The following is a 24,148-nucleotide window of genomic DNA, read 5'->3' as shown; positions in this document are numbered from 1 at the left end:
TCAGAACACATTTCCTAAGAATGAGGACAGTTTCCTACATAATAATACTATAAGTATTTTTTTAAAAGATTTATTTGTTTATTTATTAGAGAGAGGGAGAGATGGGGTGCCTGGGTGTCTCAGTTAAGAGTCTGCCTTTGGCTGAGGTCATGATCTCAGGGTGCTGGAATTGAGCCCCACATTGGGCTCCCTGCTTGGTGGGGAGCCTGCTTCTCCCTCTTACCCTCTCCCTTTGCACACGCGCTCTTTCTCTCTCTCTCACTCACTCAAATAAATAGATGAAATCTTTTAAAAGGGAGAGAGAGGGCAGGCGCAAGGGGTGGCGGGGAGAGGAAGAGGAAAGAGGGAGAAGCAGACTCCCTGCTGAGTGGGGAGCCTGACGTGGGGCTCGATCCCAGGACCCCAAGATGATGACCTGAGTTGAAGGCAGACACTTAACTGACTAAGCCACCCAGGTGCCCCAACAATACTATAACTATTATGTCCAAGAAATACTAACAATAATTGCAAAATATCTAATATCCTTTCACATTCAAAATTCCTGTTATTCCTAAAAATCTTGTGTAGCTTTAAAAAAAAAAAAATTATTTATTTATTTATTTATTTATTTATCTGAGAGTGAGAGAGAGAGAGAGAGACTGAGTGAGCAGGGGGAGGAGCAAAGGGAGAGGAACAAGCAGACTCTGAGCTCAGCGCAGAGCCTGATGTGGGGTTCATTCCCATGGCTCTGAGATTGTGATTCGAGCTGAAATCAAGAGTCGGTCACTTAACTGACTGAGGTAACGCGCTCTTTTTTTAACACCAAGATCCAGTCAAGATTCAGGCATTGCAAATGTCAGTACATTCTTTTTTTTTTTAATGATTTTTTAATTTATTCATTTGAGAGAGAGATTGAGAGTGAGAGCACAAGCAGGCCGAGGGAGGTAAGAGGGAGAGGGAGAAGCAGACTCCCTGCTGAGTGGGGAACCCCATACAGGGTTCCACCCCAGGACCTCAGGATCATGACCTGAGCCAAAGGCAGACGCTTAACCATGTCAGTACATTCTTGATAGGAGATAGAGCTGCACACCACCTCTTTTAATAAATATTTACCATTTTTTTCCTATGGTGAACATATATTTACTCAAATAACTGTCATTTTCCACTAGAATATTGAGTTTCAAGTTCTCCCTCTACAACAAGCCTGTTTTATCAAGCTTCTTTAATCTGTTTCTGGTATTCTCCCCTTCTCCTAACCAAATTAGCTGTAGAATTGTTCTCTCGCCAATAACTACTCCACTCTGCAGTCAGAGTAATATTTTTGGAACACATTGGACATGTGACTTCATTCCTTTCTTAAAACCCATCAATGGCTTCTCATTGCTCTTAAGAAAAAATAAGAAATCTTTAACTTGGCCTTACTGCTCTGCATGATCTGGCGTTTCTCACACCGTGCTTCCCTCTCTGACCATGGATTCTACAAATTCCTCAAGAGGGAAAAATGAGGTAAAGAATCTGGGGAACACCTTTTGGAAGAGATGAAACTTGAAGTAGGGCTTCATGACTAGTATTTGCATATCGGGGGAAGGAAGACACTTCAGACCAGAAGCAAGTTTTGAATATGGATTGGTTAGAGTACTAGAAACATCGTGTTATGGAAGGCATGAAGGACCAAGCTGGGGAATCATTTTCAGAAGCCTGATAGCTACCTCCAGGGAGAATTGAAGGGTGTGGTGATGGGTGGGAGAGACTAGCTAGGACACTGTTGGAATCCAAGAATGCAATGCTGCTTGTACTAGATAGGACAGAGTGAATGCAAGAGAGAGGGCGGTTGAGAGATCTTTGGAGGGAAAAGTAGATACGAAATTGTAACAGACTGGAAGGACACAGAGTCAAAATTATTTTAACATGTGAAGCCCTGTGACCAGGAGAATACAATTGAGGGTGAAAGTGGGGTACAAAGTGTTAAGGGGTCACTGAAATGAATTACTCAAACATCTGTCAGTATTATTGGCTCAAAAATTGTGGCTATCATGTCTGTTAGTTAGGTTGAGGTTCAGCTGTAACAAGAAATCCAAAATAATTGTGGTTTACACAGAGCAGAACTCTTTTTTTCCACAAAAAGGAAGGCTTGAAGTAGACAGGTTGTGCATATCACTTATTTTCCTGTAAGCAGCTTCCTGGAAGTGCCATAGAACTTCATCATCTGGACCAACCTAGCTGCGAAAGAATGTCATCTTTTATTCTGGGCTGTAATATTGCTGGCTAAAAATCGGGTTTTGTTAATAACAAAGAGGGGGATAATAGGTGTTGGGATAAGCAATCAGTATCCCCTGCTGCAGGTAACAGGAGGCCTATGCAAAGAGCAATGATGGGTCCGTAGAAGTAGAAGAATGTGAGGTGATGGTTATGTTGCAAAAGCTCAGAATTAGTGAGTTTAGAGGTGCATGGATGGTTGTTAATCTGTGAATTAGACTTCATGCTTATACCTTATTGATTATGTTGTGTGGATTATAAACAAAAGTAAGGGATTGATTTTCTTTACCATATGGTATGTTTGGTATTCCAAAAGTCAGTAAATGCATACCCAGTGAGTCCTTTTAAGAGATCTTGCAGTTTTTTTTTTTTTTTTTTTTTTTAGGGGGTGGGAGCTATTTTTCTAAGGAATTAAAATCTCAACTTAAAAAAAAAAAACTTGTGGGAGACAAACCACTCGAAAATGATTGGCTTTTACTAACTGACCCTTTTTTTTAATGGTCCGCTTAGGAATATTTATACCTACTCAGCAGGTTCTGGTTAGATATTTTTAGTTATGAAGTAAAACACTTGGGTTCTCTGATTTCTGTATATTTATCAAAGCAGATTCTAAGAGATTTTTTTAAATTGTTTTAGTAAAATTTTCTTTTATGCAGTTAGCCTGGACTAAACAACAGTGAATCCAAGGGCTGATTTTTATTTTCACTGTTTCTCACATAGCCTTCATTAAAATAGGGTATCAGTGTTATTGAGCCAATGGTTGAATTATTTCTGAAGCCCACTATGATGTAGGCTCTGGTAATATTTAGAAGTTACAGGCAGTCTTCATTGTTTAACGTAATCAAATTTGCTTTATAGCCAAAAAAACCTTTAATGTCTTTTATTAATATATATTATAATTAATTTTATATTATTGATATAATAAGCTATTTTTACAATGATTTTATTGCTAGTTTTAACAAAAACTGGCCCCTAAGAATACTTTTCAGCAAAATGCATGAAAATAGTTTCATTTAGAAACATTTGTTTAAAATAACCCAGAATGCCAAATCAGTCTTTCAGGTTTATGCTATTTAAAATGGTAAACAAAGGGGCGCCTGGGTGGCTCAGTGGGTTAAGCCGCTGCCTTCGGCTCAGGTCATGATCTCAGAATCCTGGGATCGAGCCCCGCATCGGGCTCTCTGCTCAGCGGGAAGCCTGCTTCCTCCTCTCTCTCTGCCTGCCTCTCTGCCTACTTGTGATCTCTCTGTCAAATAAATAAATAAAATCTTAAAAAAAAAAAAATAAAATGGTAAACAAAAACAAAAACACGGGCGCCTGGCTGGCTCAGTCGTTAAGCCTCTGCCTTCAGCTCAGGTCATGATCCCAGAGTCCTGGGATCGAGTCCCGCATCGGGCTCTCTGCTCAGCGGGGAGTCTGCTTCTCCCTCTCCCACTCCCCCTGCTTGTGTTCCCTCTCTCGCTCTGTCTCTGTCAAATAAATAAATGAAATTTTAAAAAAAGAAAGAAAAGAAAAACAAAAACGCATGGCATTTTACTTAATAGTTAAAGATGACTTCTTTACTTTCCTTATAGCACTTCGTCTCCTGCAGAATGTGTATGATTTTGCCCTGCTTCTGGTGACTGGATTCTCATCCTTTCAATAGGATCAATATTAAGCCAGCCTTCTTTACCTCCTCGATCCATATTAAACCTGTCTTGGAAAGAGTCTGTTTATTGGATAATATGGCTACATCAAGGATCTATGACAATATCTCTTGCTGCCTAATTAACTCAGGAGCATTAGAACAAGATAAAAATGCCCTAAAGCCTCTTATCTGATGTCTGGTGAAACCTGCTGGAAGCAGGAGTACCATTAGTTTATGTTAGAAATCAAATGGCTCTCTCCAGTGCAGGAAGTACTGATTAAACCTGAAGGGTCCCTGGAGGACTCTGCAGCTGTCACAGGGGTGGTGGCTGTCCCTCACGGAAAGAGAAATCTGGGCCAGAGGTCCCAGTGGGGTGGTGCTTTAAGAACTAGCACGTGGCTGCCCCAGCTGTTCTGCTTTGCCTAATGAATTGTTTTACAAGAAGAGGCTGGGTATTGTCATCACAAGCTGCTTTCCTTAGAGACCGGAGCAGGCCAAATAATAAGTAATGTTAGTGATGGTAATTGAAATGTGATGGCTCTCCCGGGATCTTCACGGCCCTGGAGCTGGTTGGCACTTGTGGATTGTCTTTCCTACCAAGGCCCTTTTGAAGTGTGCCTGCCTTTCTTTCTTTCGTTTTTTTTTTTTTTCCCCCCGTGTTACATAATAAAAATGTGAATTTTCTTCTCTCCTCCCCACCATAGAAATTCATTGACAGAAGCAGTCTTAGGAACATTGTAGTAGCTTTAAATACAAATAGAACAACTTTGACTTTTTTTTTTTTCTTTTTTGGTACAAAATGGTGGTTTTATTAAAGCATAGGCATAAGACCCATGAGCAGGAAGAGCTGCTGCCCCGGGATTGTGAGGGGCAACTGATTATATACTTTGTGGGTGGGGGAAGTAAAGACAAAAGGAAGTTCTGAAAGGATTTTCATGTACAGCTTTGACTTTTAAATTATCAATACTGCAAGAGTAAAGGAGAGCTACCGCATATCCTTAGTCTCTTGAAGACTACTGCGGAGATCTCTCTAGGCTTTAAAGGAATGCTTTACTTTTTTTTTTTTTTTTTATTTCTTTAAAATGTGATGATTATTTCAGAGAGTGTGCGGAGTGGGGGGGAGAGGGAGAAGAAAGAGAGAATCTCAAGCAGATTCCCCAATGAACGTGGAGCAGGGGGCTTGATCCCACCACCCTGAGATCATGCCCTGAGCTCAAACCAAGACTTGGACGCTGAACCGACTGAGCCACCCAGGTGCCCCTAAAGACCACCCTAAAGGAACGTTTTAAACTTACACAAGTAACTCACACTCTTGATTTAACATTCTTTAAAATAGCATAATAGGACAAAAAGTGAAAAGTTAAAAACCTTGCTTGCTGAACTTACTGGACATTTTCTACGCATAATCAGGTTTCTACATTACCACATACAGATGAGATCACAATATATGAACTGTTTCGTGACTTGCTTTTTTTACCCAAAGTGTAGTTTAGATATCTTTCCACAGTGATATAGATAGACCTACCTCATTGTTTCCCAATTGCTGCATAAAATTTTATTGTATTGATGTGCCAATGGTAGATTCTTACTAGATAGTTTGACCTGGACCTGTGAGTGGATGCTTATTGTGCGAATTGGTTGCACTCATGGATTTGTATTCTGTGGTTCACCCTTTTACCTCCGTGATTTTACTTTCTTTAGGAATGTTCCGAGACTTTTAAAATAGGAAACAGTGGAGATAAAACTTTTGGGGAAGGGTAGTGTGAGTCTTGTCGTACCACCAGCTGGACATCTGTGTAGTGATGTGTACCTACTGCGTGTCTTAAATTCTTTGCTTAGTCCAGATAGGTGGGGAAAACAAATAGCCCTTAATGGATGTTGTCTCAGGCATTAACTAGAGGCTTCCTCTCAAGTTGAATGAGTATTCTCTCCCCTAATTTTCTACTTCAGAAGTTCCAAGTATCAAGTTATGAATGCATTGATGGACTCGGGAAATGATTTGTCAGTACGTGAAAATGAGGACTTGGGTTTTTTGTGTTAACAGCTTGGCTAACAAAGCAAGTTTATACCTTGTGAACTTTAGGGGCCTTGCTGGGAGTGGCAGTGTGATGAATGAAGCAAAGCAATTTTCCAGGAGCATTTCAGGTCAGTGATGGGAGAAATCACTTGTCTTCTCAGGCAAACTAATTTTAGTTGCATCTGTCTTCAATAGGATCTATGCAGATAGAGTGATAGAAATTGTCACTTCCATCAAAAATAGGAACATTATATGTCTTTTTTTTAAAAGATTTTATTTATTTATTTGACAGAGAGAGAGATAGCAAGAGAGGGAACACAAGCATAGGGAGTGAGAGAGGGTGAAGCAGGCTTCCCACTGAGCAGGGAGCCTGATGTGGGACTCGATCTCAGGACCCTGGGATCATGACCTGAGTCGAAAGCATATGCTTAATGACTCAGGCACCCAGGCGCCCCACATTATATGTCTTTTAACTCAAAGCCCTTTAGATTCATTCTCTCAATACTTCAAAGGTCTGATTTGCCCAATCATTATTGAAAAGATGTCATACTGATAAGTTGTGAGATGATGAGTTTTTTTTTTTTTTAAAGGTTTTATTTATTTATTTGGCAGACAGATCACAAGTAGGCAGAGAGGCAGGCAGAGAAGGAGGGGGGAAGCAGGCTCCCTGCTGAGCAGAGAGCCCGATGTGGGGCTCGATCCCAGGACCCAGAGATCGTGACCCGAGCTGAAGGCAGAGGCTTAACCCACTGAGCCACCCAGGCGCCCCAGATGCCAACTAGTTTTGTTTCCAGTTTCTCCTGTGTTATTTTCCTCTCCTTGATGCATTTGAATTGATGCACAGTGCTTAACTTAATAATTGGAGGCTATTCTATTTTTTAAGATTTTAAAATTTTTTTATTTATTTGAGAGAGAGAGACAGTGACAGAGATAGCAAGAGAGAGAGAGCACAAGCAGGGAGGAGAGGAAGAAGCAGGCTCCCCTCTGAGCATGGAGCCTAACGTGGGACTCAATCCCAGGACCCTGGGATCATGACCTGAGCCAAAGGCAGATGCTTGACCTACTGAGCCACCCAGGAGCCCCTGGAGGCTATTATTAGTAACAATTCCTATTTACATCTTATCCCAGCATTCAGTAGATTCTTGAGACAACACGGGTATATCAGGGATTTCAGGGCTCTTGTGGGGTATGGAGATTCTTTAGACCTGTGCTCTTCAAAATACTAGCCACTAGCTGCATGTAGCTGTTTAAAGTTAATTAAAATAAAATAAAATAAATTTAATTCCTGAGTCACACTTGTAAATGCTTAGTAGCCACTTGTGTCTAGTGGCTGCCATATTGAACAGCATAGACAGAAAACATTTCCAGTAGATAGCACTACTCTGAAGGTTGGCAAACTTGGCCCATGGCCTGTTTTTGTATTCCCTGTGAACTAAGAATGGTTTTTACTTTTTAAAGGGTCATTAAAATAAAACAACAACAACAAAAACAGAAAATATGAGACAGAGACTGATTGTGGCCTGCAAAGCCTCATGTATTTACTACCTAGCCCTTTATAGGAAAAGTTTGCTGACCCTTGGACCTGTGCCTACTTCGCTTAATAACATTTCAGCTTTCTGATAAGTTAAGGTTAGGGGTTTCCCTACACCATCAGAAGATCATGAATCTATTAAGCAAGACAGGCCAATTTAGGAGTAAAGTTTTTTTTACTATAGATAAACCATGGAATGAGTCAAAGCTTATACAAATCAGTTCCCTGGAGCTAGCACAAGAGGGATGAGCTTTGAAATAGGAAAAGTTCTCAGGGCACCTGGGTGGCTCAGTAGGTTAAAGCCTCTGCCTTCAGCTCAGGTCATGATCCCAGGGTCCTGGGATTGAGCCCCACATCGGGCTCTCTGCTCAGCAGGGGGCCTGCTTCCCCCTCTCTCTGTCTCTGCCTGCCTCTCTGTCTACTTGTGATCCCTGTCTGTCAAATAAATAAATAAATAAATCTTAGAAATAGGAAAAGTTCTTTGTAGTATAAACGATCAACTTGCAACAGCTTTGTGAATAAAACCTAATGTAACAGAATATCATTATGATTTTATACACTATTTTGTGATTTTTAAGTATTCTATCCTCCCATCTTGCTCTGAAAGAAATAGAATGAGTGCATTTCAGCAGATGTACTTGAACTTTCAACAAAGAATTTACCATGAAGATTTTTAACTGTTCAGTTTTTTTTTTTTTAAAGATTTTATATTTATTTATTTGACAGACAGAGATCACAAGCAGGCAGAGAGGCAGTCAGAGAGAGAGAGAGGAGGAAGCAGGTTCCCTGTTGAGCAGGGAGCCTGATGCGGGGCTCGATCCCAGGACCCTGAGATCATGACCTGAGCCAAAGGCAGCCGCTTAACCCACTGAGCCACCCAGGCGCCCCTGTTCAGTTGTTTTTAACTGACAAATTATTTCAGCCAATCTCTCCTAGGAAGAATGAAGCAAATAGATTCTTCTGCTGGTAGTCTCAACATCTGAGAGATAATCTTCCTTTGCCAAGTGTAGCTAACAGTTTCTCACTAAATGTAAAGCTTATGAAATCTGCTTATAAAAGTGAGCATCTGGCACTTCTGTGGTAATTAGAGTCAACTTGTTGCCATCAAGATAGGACCTTGATATTCATGAGGGAACTTTGTGATTTCCCAGGTTTGTGCTAACCCATAGCGTATTATTTTTCCTCTAAAATGTAGTAAGGTACACTTGAAAAAAATTTAAGTTCTCCCTCTGGGTTTTTTATGTAAATTAGTTCATAATTAGAAGTAACTAAAGTAATTCCCCCACTAAAATGTTATACTATAATATATTGAATTATTAGTAGAAGCATTAATTTGAACTTCCCTGAATCTTCAGATTTAACATAGTGGTGTCCCAAATATTATGGACTATGTGGTGAGATCGTGAAATATACTGAACCCCCGAAAAAGTTAAATTTCAACATTAGCCTTGCAGAAAGAGGCAAGTGGTAGAGGAGATAAAGGGAGAGAATTGTGAGGCAGTATTTTGAGAGGGAACCGTCATGAAGTGATAGAGTCTTTCTAAAGAACAGTCAGAATGGTAGCTGTGTTGTGCTTTTATTCCCTGGTACAAAATCAGTGAAAATTTTAATACTCAAAAGTTTTATTCATTCATCATAACTGGTTATGGTTTCAATCAGCAAATTTCCCATGGTAGGACTTTGACTAAATTTATGAAAACCCCCCAAATTTGTTCAGGTCTTTCAGTTCCATCCTCTTTGCCATTCTTTTTTTGAAAGAAAACGTTAACTTTTTAAGTTTATTTTTTAGTAATCTCTACACCCAGTGTGGGGCTTGAGCTCACGAGCCCAAGATCAAGGAGTCCATGTTCTTCTGACTGAGCCAGCCAGGTGCCCCCTCTTTGCCAGGTCATTTATCATTCTTCTTGCTCTTTCAGTTGTCCCATGTACTTTTATGTGTGCCCTCCAAACCTTTGCCACCCTCTTGTCTCACTAATATTAATACTATTGCTTGTGAAAATAATCTCCTTGAAGTCATACATTGCCCTCTTCTCTAAGGGATGCCAGTAAGCATCCAAAGATTGCCCAGTCTCCAGTAAGAGATTTCATAACATTTCTTTTTTTTTTTTTTAAGATTTTATTTATTTATTTGACAGAGAGAGATCACAAGTAGGCAGAGAGGCAGGCAGAGAGAGAGGAGGAAGCAGGCTCCCCGCTGAGCAGAGAGCCCGATGCGGAGCTCAATCCCAGGACCCTGAGATCATGACCTGAGCCGAAGGCAGAGGCTTAACGCACTGAGCCACCCAGGTGCCCCAACATTTCTTATATTACCAAGGATGTACCTCTACTAAAGCTGGTGTAATCAAGTTTGAGATCTTTGCCCATGGCATTTTATGATGCCAGGCAAAGTATGGCAAGGTCATATACCTTGGGTTTGTATTTTACACCCAGTAGAAAAGTCAGAAACATTAAGAGGAAGGAACATCAACTTGAGATTTAAAGTTGCAAACCATAGCCATTTAGGTTCGTCCATGATGAGGAGAACCTGGAATTCAGCTTTGGAGAAATTAGGTATTTCTCTGTTTCTGACATGAAGTATTTATAAGACCTACCTTCCAAAAGTTTCCCAGTATCTGAGGTTCTTTTATTGACCTATCCATATTCGGAATATAATTTTTTTTATGTCCTGAGATTCTCAGTAGGGCAGACTTAATTTTTGCATAATGTCTGCACATTGCTACAAAGTAGGTAAGGTAGCCTGACCTTAAACTCCAAACACCTATAAGGATATCTGGGTATCTGGGTTTTTCACCACTGAATTCCCAACACTTCTTATAATTGGTACATGGTAAATATCTGTTGTCTAATAGATCCTGTTTTGACTTATATACAAAGGCATTTTCTTTTCATATCCATGTTAAAAAACTTTTTTTTTTTTTGAAGATTTTATTTATTTAGGGTCACCTGGGTGGCTCAGGGTTAAGCTGCTGCCTTAGGCTCAAGTCACGATCCCAGGATTCTGGGATCAAGCCCCATATTGTGCTCCTTACTCAGCAGGGAGCCTGCTTCTCCCTCTCCCTCTGCATGCCACTCCCCCTGCTTGTGCTCTCTCTGTGTCAAATATATAAATAAAATTTTAAAAAGATTTTAGGGTGCCTGGGTGGCTCAGTCGGTTGGGAGACTCCCTTCAGCTCAGGTCATGATCCTGGAGCCCTGGGATAGAGTCCCATATTGGGCTCCCAGCTCAGTGAGGAGTCTGCTTCTCCCTCTGACCCTCTCCCCTCTCATGCTCGCTCGCTCGCATGCTCTCTCTCTCTCTCTCTCTCTCTGAAATAAATAAATAAATAAATAATAATCTTTTAAAAATATTTTATTTGCTTCAGAGAAAGAGAGAGAATATAGACAGGGAGAGGGAGAGAATCTCAAGCAGACTCCCAGCTGAGCACAGAGCCTGATGCAAAGCTGGATCTCATGACCTTGAGATCATGACCAGGGCTGCAATCAAGAGTTGGAGGCTTAACTGAGTGAGCCACCGAGGTGCACCAGTTTCTTGTTATGACTGATAACTTCACATTTTCTCCCAGATCACATTGTGGTCATGAGTCCCGTGTTTCCTGTATCATCCTCACTGCCTTTTCAGCTTTCATTTTTCTCTTTTCTGATGAATATTCTTGGTAAAACTTGATGCACTTGCTAAAACATTCCCATACACTGCTGGATATGTGATGGAACTACTTGTGTTATAGATCTGAGATAGCCTCCAGAAATGTGTCCATCTTTTGGGGTGCCTGGGTGGCTCAGTCAGTTAAGCATCTACCTTCAGCTCGGGTCATGATCCCAGTGTCCCAGGATCGAGTCCCACATCAGGCTTCTTGCTCAGTGGGGAGTCCGCTTCTCCCTCTACCCTTCCCCCCCTGCTCGTGATCTCTCTCTTTCTCAAATAGATAAATAAAATGTTTAAAAAAAACAAACAAGTGAACAAACAACAAATAAAAGATGTACCCATCTTTTATTCCAAATTTGTAGAAACTTCTCGTCCTCACCAGTTGCTGTTGTATTATCTTTACTATGTGTAAAAGTACCACTAAGGAACATCACAGCCTCAGTGGAATGCTGGTGGTGAGTGGACTGCTAGGCTCACTAACTAGCTGAATGATTTGTTCTTTAGTTTGTATTGTTTGGATTAGTTCCTCAGCAAAATTGCAAGTAAACTCCTGTGGGGTTTTTTTTTTAAGATTTTTAAATTTTTATTTATTTATTTGACAGGCAGAGATCACAAGTAGGCAGAGAGGCAGGCAGAGAGAGAGAGAGAGAGAGGTGGAAGCAGGCTCCCTGCTGAGCACAGAGCCCGATGCGGGGCTCGATCCCAGGACCCTGGGATCATGACTTGAGCCGAAGGCAGAGGTTTTAACCCACTGAGCCACCCAGGCGCCCCAAACTCCTGTGTTATATTAACTTTCATGTCTTTATAGCTGAAACTCCACAGATATGAAAGACTTGGACTCATATACTGATAGCAATTATGAATTGTTTAGAATAACTTGTTTTCCTCCTTAAATAGAAATTATAGTAAAATTCAATTCTTGTGTAATGGAACTATTCAGTATTGTATATAATGCTGCAGTCTGATTTTTTGGGGAATATTTTATAACACTGTTAGAAGAAAAATAAATGGTTTTTGCACAAATGAGATCTAATAATTATTTAAATTAATAATTCTGTCCTTTGAGATTATATTCAATTTGTTTTTATTGTTCACCACCAGTGTGTGAAATGAATATATGCAAAAATGGTCTGTTATCACCTACATTTGCTTTGGTGTCTGGAGGGTGCAAGCAGTGAGGAGATCCCAGTTTGCATGATTGACCTTGTAAGGACTATGGATCCTTCCAAATGTAGGAACTACCCTGTACTTTATTTAGGTTAGGAATGAAGCTGGTTTTGCACAAATTAACAAGGAAATCCTTAAAGTCACATGAAAATACAAGAGAACCAGAATAGCTAAAAAATCTTTAAAAAGAACAAAGTTGAAGGACTCATAGTCTCAAAGTTTTCATACAAAACTACAGTCATCAAGACAGTGTGGTATCAGTATATAGGTATCTTTATAGATGAATAGAATTGAAAATTCAGAAACCCTCATATTTATAGTCAATTTTTGACCGGGGTGTCAGATCATTCAATGGGCAGGAAATAGTCTCTTTAACAGATGATGCTGGGGGGCGCCTGGGTGGCTCAGTGGGTTAAAGCCTCTGTCTTTGGCTCGGGTCATGATCCCAGGGTCCTGGGATCGAGCCCCGCATTGGACTCTCTGCTCAGCGGGGAGCCTGCTTCCTCCTCCTCCTCCTTCCTTCTGCCTGCCTCTCTGCCTACTTATGATCTCTGTCTGTCAAACAAATAAATAAATAATCTTTAAAAACAAACAAATGATGCTGGGAAAACACAATATATATAAGAACCCCAAATTAAACCCCCATGTTATACTATATACAATTATTCACTCAGAAATCCAGTATAGACCTAAATGTAAGAGCTGAAACTGTAAAACGTCTTAGAAGAAAACATAACCATAAATCTTTATGACCTTAGTAGGTAGTGGTTTCTTACATATGATTCCAAAAACACAAGCAGAAAAAGAAAATTAGAAATTGAACTTGATCAAAATGTAAAAGTTTTGTGCTTCAAAGACACCATTAAGAAAGTGAAGAGGCATGGGGCACCTGACTGGCTCAGTTGGTAGAGCATACGACTCTTGGGATTGTGAATTCAGGCCCTGTGTTGGATGTAGAGTTTGGTGTGGGGGTGGGGGGTAATTGAAAACATGGCTCACTGAATGGGAGAGAACTTTTGTAAATCATTTCTATATTGTTTGATAAGAGGCTGTATACAGACTATATAAAGAACTCATATAATTCAACAGTAAAAAGACAGCCCAATTTTTAAGGTGGGCAAAGGATTTAAACAGACATTTCTCCAAAGATATATAGATGGCCAATAGGCACATGCGAAGGTACTCAACATTAATCAATAGGAAAAGCAAATCAAAATCATGAGATACCACTGCATACCCACTGCCATGACTATAATGAAAAAGATGGACAATAACAAGTATTGACAAGGATGTGGAGAAATTTGACTCCTTGCACACTATTGTTGGGAATGTCAAAATGGTGCAGCCATTATGAAAAATAGCATGGTACTTCCTCAGAATGTTAAAAATAGAATTACCATATGATCCAGCAATTCCACTTCTGGGTATATACCCAAAGGAATTGAAAGCGAGGACTTGGACAGATATTTGTACACTCTCGTTCACAGCAGCATCTGAAATTGCCAAGAGGTAGAAACAACCCAAGTGTCCATTGATGGATGAAAGGATAAACAGAATGTGGTATGTACATGCAATGGGATAGTATTCAGCCTCAAAAGGAAGGAAAATCTAACAGGTGCTGCAACATGGATGACCTTGAGGATATGCTAAGTAAGATAAGCCAGCCACAAAAAGACAAATAACGTATGATTCTACTTGTATGCAGTACCTAGAGTAGTCTGATTCACAGAAGCAAAAAGTGGAATGGTGGTTGCCAAGGGCCAGGGAAGGGAGGGAGGGAGAATGGGAGTTATTTCATAGATATAGTTTCAATTTTCCAAGAGGAGAAAAGTCTGAACATAGGTTGCACAACAATATCAATATGCTAATGCCACTGAAATGTACACTTAAAAATGGTTAAGATGGTGGGACGCCTGAGTGGCTCAGTCGGTTAAGCGTCTGCCTTTGGCTCAGGTCATGATTTCAGGGTCCTGGGATTGAGCCCCGCATCTGGCTCCTTGATCAGCAGGGAGCCTGCTTCTCCCATCTGCCTGCTCTGCCTGTTCTGCCTGCAGCTCCGTGCTTCTGCTCTTTCTCTCTGACAAATAAATAAATAAAATGTTTTTTAAAAAATGGTTGGGGTGCCTGGGTGGCTCAGTGGGTTAGGCCTCTGCCTTCGGCTCGGGTCGTGATCTCAGGGTCCTCAGGGTCCTGGCCAGGGTCAAGTCTCACACCAGGCTCTCTGCTTGGCGGGGAGCCTGCTTCCTCCTCTCTCTCTCTCTCTCTCTCTCTCTCTCTGCCTGCCTTTCTGCCTACTTGTGATCTCTCTGTGTCAAATAAATAAATAAAATATTTTTAATTAATAAATAAATAAATGGTTAATAGGGTAAAATGTGTGTTATGTGTATTTTACCACAGTTTAAAGGGGGGATGGCAAATTTATGGTATATGAATTATATTTGAATTTTCAAACAAATTATATGAGAAAAAGAAGAAAACAAAGATATGAAACCGGTCCAGGAAGCCCAAAAGGATTCAAGGAAGTCCAGTGTATGCCTGTTCCACAGCACTTATTCATTCAGGAAAAAAAACTTTCCCTTTCCAAAGCAGTGAAATTATTTTTTGTTTTAGTGTCAACATGACTTTACAAAAAAAGTCTTTTATTTCTTTTCAGTGTTCCAGAATTCACTGTTGATGCACCATACCCAGTGCTCTGTGCAAGATACAGATGTAGTGAAAAGAAGGGCCATCTCTACCCCGCCAAAAATCTTTTAAATATAACAGAAAACATAAGCTAGAGGCATTCCTAGTTAAGAAATGATAAATAATGAAAAAGGAAAAAAAAATAATGAAAAAGACAAGCAGATAGGATTCAGGCATTGTTAATGCTATTACCTGATTATTATGGTAAGCCAGAGAAGGTAAAGCTATCCTGAAATTTTATTTTGTTCTCTTACCACTTTTCAAGATGGTAGGAGGGGAGTACATGCTCAGTTCAGTTCACAGGAGGGAGCATTTTCCCTCCTGTGCCCACCCTTCCTGCAGGATGCACAGGCTATGTACCAAATGCCATTGTGAAGCACATGCCCGGAGATATTTTTATTGATCCAAATCATCTAGCATTCACCAAAGGCAGGACTTGGACACTAATTAGGAAAGGTTGTTAGAAAAGGCAGGGACGCTAGGGTGGCTCAGTTAGTTGTTAAGTGTCTGCCTTTGGCTCAGGTTATGATCCCAGGGTCCTGGGATTGAGCCCCACATCAGGTTCCTTGTTCAGTGGGGACCCTGCTTCTCCTCTCCTGCTCCCCCTGCTTGGGTTCCCTCTCTCACTGTTTCTCTGTCAATAAATAAACAAAATCTTAAAAAAGAAAAGAAAAGGCAGTTTCCAAGACCATTCCATCTGTCCACTCGACTGACACAAATCAGAGTTGAATCCAGTCTGTGTTACTGAAGGTCTTTTTTGACGTATAATGATTTTTGTATTCTACTCCCTTCAATTCTTGAATGAGTCTTTTCTTTTTTTTTTTCTTTTTTAAAGATTTTATTTATTTGTCAGAAAGAGAGAGTGTGCACAAGCAGGCAGAGTGGCAGGCAGAGGCAGAGAGAGAAGCAGGCTCCCCACAAAGCAAGGAGCCTGATGCGGGACTCAACCCCAGGACCTAGGATCATGACCTGAGCTGAAGGCAGCAGCTTAACCCATGGAGCCGCTCACGTGTCCCTTGAATGAATCTTTTCTACCCTTCCTTTTCTTTTATTCTTTCCCAAAGTAGATTTGAAATAATCTCTTGATCATCATTGTTACTTATTGTAACATCTGACTCTACTAAGGGTTCACATCTGTTTCTTAGGATTTAGATATTATAATAAATAAACATTTATTAATGGCCTTCTATGAAAAGCAATGTGCTAGACCCTGGATGTCAAAAACACATAAACTCTTCTATTTATAATCTGATTAGGGTGACAAGACAAATATGTAAAAAGATCACAGTACAAAAGAGCATGTACTGATTGTCACTTGAGTACCATAGAAGTTTGGAAATGAGGGCTCATAGTGGGTTGAAGGTGGTTGGGTAGAGTCTTTTAAAAAAAAATTTAAACTGGAATGAAAGAAATAAATTTTATTTATTTTTTATTTTTTATTTTATTTATTTATTTATTTTTTAAAGATTTTATTTATTTATTTGGCAGATAGAGACCAGAAGTGGGCAGAGAGGCAGGCAGGGAGAGAGAGAGGGGGAAGCAGGCTCCTACAAGCAGAGAGCCTGATATGGGGCTTGATCCCAGGACCCTGAGATCATGACCCGAGCTGAAGGCAGAGGCTTTAACCCACTGAGCCACCCAGGCGCCCCTATTTTATTTATTTTTTTAAAGATTTTATTTATTTGAGAGAGAGAGGTGAGAGAGAGCAGAGGGAGAAGCAGACTCCCCACTGAGCAGGGAGCCGGATGTGGAGCTCTATCCCAGGACTCTGGGATCATGACCCGAACTAAAGACAGATGTTTAACTGAGCCACTCAGGTGCCCCAAGAAATAAATTTTATATATTATCATTGGCAAATTGGTTTCCTCCATAGTGTTAAGAGTCGATGTAAAATGTAACATTCAATTTAATAGTTACTATTTGATTAACCTGCACACATCCTCTTTTCTCGTACTCATTTCCCTCACCGGCAGCCCAAATTTGCTTAGGACAGTAAAAGGCATTGCCTGTTTGTCTCTTTGTTTACATATGGACAAGTAATTAAGTAGGGAGGCAAAGTGACCTTATATCATAATTTGGCCACTGAGCCATGCAGTCGCCTCTATCGGTTTTCTCTGTTTAGCCTGTAAAGTGATAACAAAGAGAGAAGAAAGTAGCCACTGTCAAGCATCTCTGGCCTAGGGTGAGTTTGACCTGCACTTTGATAATGATTTTGATTATTTCTGCTTTCTATGTTGAATGGATTTACTACCCATCAGAGTCTCAAAGACCCTTAACTTTAAAAATACATTGGTTTTGATTTTTTTTTTTTTTTTTTAGTCTTCTACATGCTGACTCCTTATGACATGTGGTAATGATTTCTGAATTTTCATTAGGCACAACTCATTGTTGAAGCACTGAAGCAGTTGGTTACTTTTGCAGCTAATTCTTGGTTACATAAACAAGAGTCCTTTAAAAAGGGTAGCCAGAACAGTTTTTTAAACCCATAGCAACACTGGTGTATATCAGTTCTGACTTGGTATACTTTGACCCATGACTGCAATGTTTTATTACCCTCAGCTGCATTAGGACACAGCCTTATAGGACCACTTTTGTAGCAGATATTTTTATAACTCTACAAAATGATTAGACGACATAGAGCAATTCTCTAAATACATGGATATTAAAATATTCTGGCTGCTGTTTCCTTTTTGCCTTCAAGTTGAGACATCATGATGAGATAAGACTCTACCAGTCCTAATCGGTACACAAGTGAAGTTAGGCACGGCATTCTCATATTATTGACAAGAGTCTTTGTCACCGTAAATAGGAGAAATCTTGGAGGAGGGGTTCCCATTATAGTAATTCTAATTCAATTCTGCTAATACTGTTTTTTAGAAACTACATTAAAACTCATTCCATGTAGTCAGGAAGGAAGTTACAGTATTTTTTTTTAAAGATTTTATTTATTTATTTGACAGAGAAATCACAAGCAGGCAGAGAAGCAGGCAGAGAGAGAGAGGAGGAAGCAGGCTCCCTGCTGAGCAGAAAGCCCGATGTGGGGCTCGATCCCAGGACCCTGAGATCATGACCTGAGCCGAAGGCAGAGGCTTTAACCCACTGAGCCACCCAGGCGCCCCGGAAGTTACGGTATTAAACTGAATTCTAGCTAGAACAATTTAGCTTGTGCTCAAAAACATACAATATGTTTATCTGGGAGTTTGAGGTATTGATTAGGGTTTAGACAGTGTTTAGGAGAACCTGAATGGGAGAAACCTTCTGTTAATTGGTACCAGGGTATAGTGACATGGGATACAGACTCAAAGAGGCTTCTAGCATCTTGTGGTCTATAGGTCATAGTCCTCAAGGGGGAACCAAGAGTCTGGGAAGGTCTCTAGTAATGATCCTAACAACTCTCTGACCTGTCTTCCCCTAAGTACTCCCAACCTGCTTCCAAGTGTCCCCAATTTTTCTAACTGGGAACAATTTCCAATTGAAAGGTTAGCTGAGAAATATGAGACTTTAAATAGCAAATGATTATGGCTACAACCATTTTGGAAAGCAGGCAGTATCTTCTAAGGGTGATCATACATATATTCTTTCCTATCATATACACCAATAAATATTTTAATACAATTCCAGTGCTAGGTATATACTCTAGAAATAGAAATGCAAACATTTGTATACCAAAAGATGCATACAGAAATATTCAGAATAGTGCTGTTCCTATAGGTCAAGACTAGAAATGATCTAAAAGTTCATTGACAGTAAAATGAACAGATAAATTCAGATATATTCGCATGCTAGAATATTATATAGTCCTGAAAATGAACAAACTATTGCTACATGAGACAACATGAATGGGTCTCAGGAACATAACATTGATAAATAAAGATAGACACAGGGGCACCTGGGTGGCTCACTGGGTTAAAGCCTCTGCTTTCGGCTCCGGTCATGATCTCAGGGTCCTGGGATCGAGCCCCACATCGGGCTCTCTGCTCAGCAGGGAGCCTGCCTTCCCCCTCTCTCTCTGCCTGACTCTCTGCCTACTTGTGATTTCTGCCAAATAAATTAAAAAAAATTTTTTTTAAGATAGACACAAAAGAGTACGTATTATACAATACCATTTATATAAAGTTCAAAAACAAGCAAAGCTAACCTATGATGATATAAATCTAAATAATGATTGCACTGTGGGTATGGTGGTGGCTGGGAGGGAGTGTGGGAAGGTAAACTTCGGGGGGGCTGGTAATGGTTCTCTATAAAGATGGATGTGGTTGTGTGTCCATTTTGTGAAATTCCACACATATACTTATGATTTGTACATTTTTCTGTCTATATGCTGCACTTTAGAAATTAACTAAAAATTTTTTTGAAGACAAATAGTGGCTGAGATAAAAAGTGAAAGTAATTCACTCTGAAGTTGAATAGCTAAGCTGTTGTTAAATTGAAATGCCAGTCTTTCGGTTTGATACTGGAAGTTCGCGAAAGAAAGTTGTCAGGCATTAATAGTATTCCAGCCAGATTTCAAAATACTGCTTTGAGCAGGTCTTGTATCATTGGATAAGAATAATAGGAATTATTTCTAGGATATTTTTGTCATGGGTAGCTGTGAATATATACAACTTTTTGTGCCTTAAAAGTTTGCTTTTAACATAAACGTCTTTAGTATTAAAAATTTTGTTCCAGAGAGCCATTAAATTAGGTATCCCTGTGAGAGAGACAGAATGGTGATAAATGTGATTCAGTAGATGGCAGTATTCCCTTTGAAGTTTTTAGTTAAAATGTGGATATGTGGGGGTAACTCTTAGCAACTTTCTTTAGTAGGAATGGTAAAGGGTCACCTGCTGGGACAACTAGACCAGAAAAAAACATTTTAATATTTTTCTTCATGTTACATGTTATTTCATGTATTGCTAAGAGCTATTTTGAATGAACCCATAAGATGTAGAGTCCACAAATGTAGAGGACAGGTTTTTCCTCATAATAGGCTAGAATGATAGACTGCAATAGAAAGTTTGTTTAATGTAGTATTACTTTAAGTATTATTTTAAGTGTAGAATTACTTTAATTCAGGAAGAATTTGAGCAGCATCCTTCCTCCCCGCCCCCATCTTGTATGTAGGAATATATATATGTCAAGATTGAGATAATGACTAACTGCCTTGGACAAGGATGTCAATGAAATTTATTGATGAGGAGATTAGGTGTACTTGAGCACAAATTAAAAGAAAAATTAAAGTGATTGACCAGTCTGTTTTTGTTGGTTATTTTAATACAACTCAGTTGTTTTTTTGAATAGTCTCTCTTTTTTTGTACTGAAATTTTCTTAAAATGGTAGTACTCGATGAAAGCAGTGGGGTTTAAGAAATCCTGTGGCATTATAGGACTTCTGGTAGTAAGGAATTTGACATGGATCAGAGTAATATGCCAGAGAAGTCAAGAGTTATCAGCCAAAGGACAGAACGTGCCTGTGGTGCAGAATGGGAGACCAACGATCAAACTAGACAGAGCCAGAAGAACTACATCAAAATCTGACTTTGCTCATTATTAGCTATTGACCTTGGACAAATCACTTAACTTGCCTAATTTTTCTTACCTGTGAAATACAGGTGTAAATGACTGCTTTGGCTTCCATATAAGTTGTTAAGTGCATCAAGTAGGTGCATTGTCTGTAAGGGTGCTGTATTAATATTAATGAACTCTGCGGATAGACTCTGATTTTTATTACTGTTCAATTAACTGTTTGTTTCCTCAGGTTTTTCTGCCTGTAGTTATCAGGAGCTAGCTGGGAAACGTTGATAAGCGTATCTTCAAAAGCCATCCTTGTATGAGTACCTACTAACAGGTACTGTGCTAAGTGCTTTAACCTCATAGTTTCCAAAGCCTCACAGCTACTCTAGGAGTAGGCTGAACCATCGACCCTATTTTGTAGTCTGCAAAGGTTTGGACTGACCCAAGAGCTGTGAATCAAGGCCATGTCATCTGACCACAGCCGGTTTGTAGTAGGCTATACCTGCCTGATGCACTTCAGTTTTTACTTTTTCCCTAGCTAGTATTTTAGAAGTTAGGGTCATATGTTGCATTTTTATGTATTGGGCAATTCACATTAAGACATTGGGCCTTAAAACTTTATTATGTTTCATTATGGAGTGATTGACAGAATCCTAATGTATGCATTTGTTAATTTGTGAATGGGGAGGGTTGGTCCTCCTGACTTGAGCCTGTTTCATCTTAAGTCAAAGCACACGCAAATCATTTCTTGATGACTCAAACCCAAGGAGAGGAACAGTAACATCAACACAACCTAAAGTCACAGTGACACAACCTGAAGAGTGTTAATATTTATTTTGAGGATATATTTTGATTTTCTTTGCCAAACACCCCTCCCAATTACCTATTTTTCCATATTACAACTGCTTTGCTTTTTTTCTTTTCTGTATATTTGTGTGTGTGTGTGTGTGTGTGTGTGTGTTTTAGGGGGTTTCCCATTTATTGTAATTATAATACTTACTAACATTTCGCATAGAGATAACATTTCTGGGAGAATACATTTAAAAAACTTTTTTAAAAAATTTTGTTTATCTATTTGATAGAGTGAGAGAGAGTACAAGCGGGGGGAGCAGCAGGCAGAGGGAGAAGCAGGCTCCCCGCTGAGCAAGGAGCCTGGATCCCAAGACTGGATCGGGACTGGATCCCAGGACCCTGCGATTGTGACCTGAGCTAAAGGCAGACGGTTAACTGTCTGAGCCATCCAGGTGTCCCCTGGGAGAATACATTTAAAACTGATAAAGTAAATATACTAATAACTAACTGTTTTTGCTGCTCCTGTCAGGTAAATACAAATAAATATATATGAAAATTTTCATTTATAAATGTGTTATTTTCACTATTCTAAAAATAAAAATTTTTAATAAAAAATTTTTAATTTTTTAATAAAAATTAATAAAAATGGCTTTTTTAAAATAAAAATGGCTTTTTGAAACTGTATCTTCAACCTTCTGTCGTAAAAATGTAAAAATTATTCATGTTTTGGCCACCTTGTAATTTAGTTTATGTATCGTCAGTTCTTTTTTTTTTTTAGTTAGATTTTTAAATTTTAGAACAGTTTTAGATATTTATGGGAAAATTATAAAGGACAATTTCCATTTAACCCATACCCAGTTTCCCTTATTATTATGATAGTACACATTTGTTACACATTTGTTTTATTTATTTATTTATTTGAAAGGGAGAGAATGAGTGAGAGAGAGAGAGAGAGAGAGCATGAGATGGGGGAGGGGTAGAGGGAGAATCAAATTCCTCACTAACCAGGGAGCCCGATGCGGGACTCCATCCCGTGAGACTCCAGGATCACAACCTGAGCCGAAGGCGGTTGCCCAACCCAGCCACCCAGGTGCCCTTATTACACATTTGTTACAATTAATGAACTTCATGAGCTTTTTTTTATTTGTTTAACATATTTCCTGTACTTTATTCAGCTTTGCTTAGTTTTGCCCTAATTCTGGAATCCCATTCAGGATATCATAATTACATTTAGTAATCATACCTCCCCATAGTCCACTTGGCTGTGACAGTTTGTCAGGCTTTCCTTGTTTTGATTACCTTGACAGTTTTAAGGACTAACTGGTCAGGTGCATTGTAGAATGTTCCACAATTGGGGTTTGATGTTTTTCTTAAGATTATGGTTTACCTTTCATTGCATACACTAGGTTATATGGGGAGGTTGCTCTAAATCATAGTGAACTCTGAGGAAGGCAGGTTGGGATTTGAAAATATTGGCTGTGGATCACCCACACAAAGATAAGCATTAACATTCTTTGTTGGCATTGAAACATTGGCTACATTCTTTATGTTTTTTGTATTTTATCGTTTTTCAGAAGAAGCTAGTCCTAATTCTGGCTGAAAAGAAGAGTGTAGGTTGTACGATCTGCTCATGTCCCCAAAACAGTTTCTTTTCTAATTGCACCTATTGGGGCAGTTAGCATGGGTTTTAATGTTACTCTTAAGAGCTTTATTTAATCTGAATTGGCCTTTTAATTAGTAATGGGCAATTTTGGGTGAATTGTTAATTGATTAGAGTTGTGGAAATCATCTGAAAAGCTGTTTTGTCACTGTAGCCTAGAATAGTAGAAGATTAAGACGGGATCTGGGTTAGTTACTATTCTAAGACAAATGTTTGCAAAGTATTATTTTCGTGGTTTGGGTTTGTTGTTCCAGCCTGGTGTCTTAACTCCACTGAGAATGATTGTCTTTTAACTCACCGAGGTCCTCAATTCTACTCCATTAAGGGCCACTTTTCTGCCAATCAAAAAGCAGCATCCCTGAGATTGATTTTTGTTAGAGTGGATAGTCATGGCTGCCGAGTGACAACATTTCCAACTCTTTTATGTAAACAGAAAGCAATCAAATAAGTACTAATCCAAGGATTATGTGGACCCAAATCCCGTGGCCAGAAGAAGAATCGCTGCAGTGTATGTCCCTGGCTCTTTGCCTTCTGGTCGCCCCTCTTCATCCTGGAAAGCTCGCTCGCTGCTGGTGCTGCCTGTTACATTGCAGGATGCGGCAACCAAAACACTCCTGCACCTCCTGAATGGAATTCAGAAAGACACTTACATTTCCATAAATAAATTAGGAATTCAGTGGTTTCTTCGGGCTAATCAGGGCAGGCTGATAAACCTTGCTAGCTGTTTAATAAATGAATTGTGACTGATTACCTATTAATATGGACGCCTCAGGAATTCACCCAGGGGGAAGCAGAGCAGTGAAATAGAGAGGGGCATGGCCCCTTGGGAAATCAGGGCTTCATGTTTGCAGCTTAAATATCTCTGTGAAGTATCAATAAGGAGGTAATTGAATTTTGAACACAAACATGAGCGCCGGATGGATGAAGGGGGGGGGGATCTGATCATCTCTTCTCTGCCCCTTCATTCTCCCCTCCCCTTTTCCTTAGAGACCACTCTAGTAAAGATAGATGCTAAATCCATTAAATAAAGATTAGACTCTGTCGTAGTAGAAAATGGCAGCTTAGCTAGATCCCTGGGCAAATTGGGGCCTTTTGCAATACAGAAAATTAAAATATACATTTTTAACAAGTGTGCTGTCTTCCTACCAATAATGCCAGGCTAGCTTGTGGGGTTTACTCCTCCTTCAGATTGGCTTTTGTTTGGACAGATCACTTTCTCTTGTACTAATGCCAATCTTTTCTGTATTCCTGGAGCAGAAGGGGCTGGGTTTATTTATTTATTTTTAAAGCTTCTGTTGAGGC

At 39.7% G+C, this 24,148-nt stretch overlaps 1 protein-coding gene across 4 annotated transcripts in view; it reads left to right on the top strand.

Moving 5' to 3' along the window:
• The window catches only part of LIN52 (lin-52 DREAM MuvB core complex component), a 142,991-nt gene that overhangs the window by 51,040 nt on the left and 67,803 nt on the right, over positions 1–24,148 (top strand). The window contains exon 6 of one of the 4 annotated variants that reach the window (XM_047737266.1): positions 5,946–5,986. The exons of 2 other annotated variants lie outside the window; for them this stretch is intronic. In XM_047737266.1, coding sequence (XP_047593222.1) covers positions 5,946–5,971 — 26 coding nt within the window. In that variant the 3' untranslated portion in view covers positions 5,972–5,986. Of the gene's footprint in view, positions 1–5,812; positions 5,832–5,945; positions 5,987–24,148 lie in introns of those variants that run through there. One more of the 4 variants, XM_047737269.1, reaches the window with a different exon arrangement.

The sequence above is a fragment of the Lutra lutra genome, chromosome 7 (assembly GCF_902655055.1).
Source record: "Lutra lutra chromosome 7, mLutLut1.2, whole genome shotgun sequence".
Classification (NCBI taxonomy): domain Eukaryota; kingdom Metazoa; phylum Chordata; class Mammalia; order Carnivora; family Mustelidae; genus Lutra; species Lutra lutra.
This window is presented reverse-complemented; position numbering and strand designations above follow the sequence as displayed.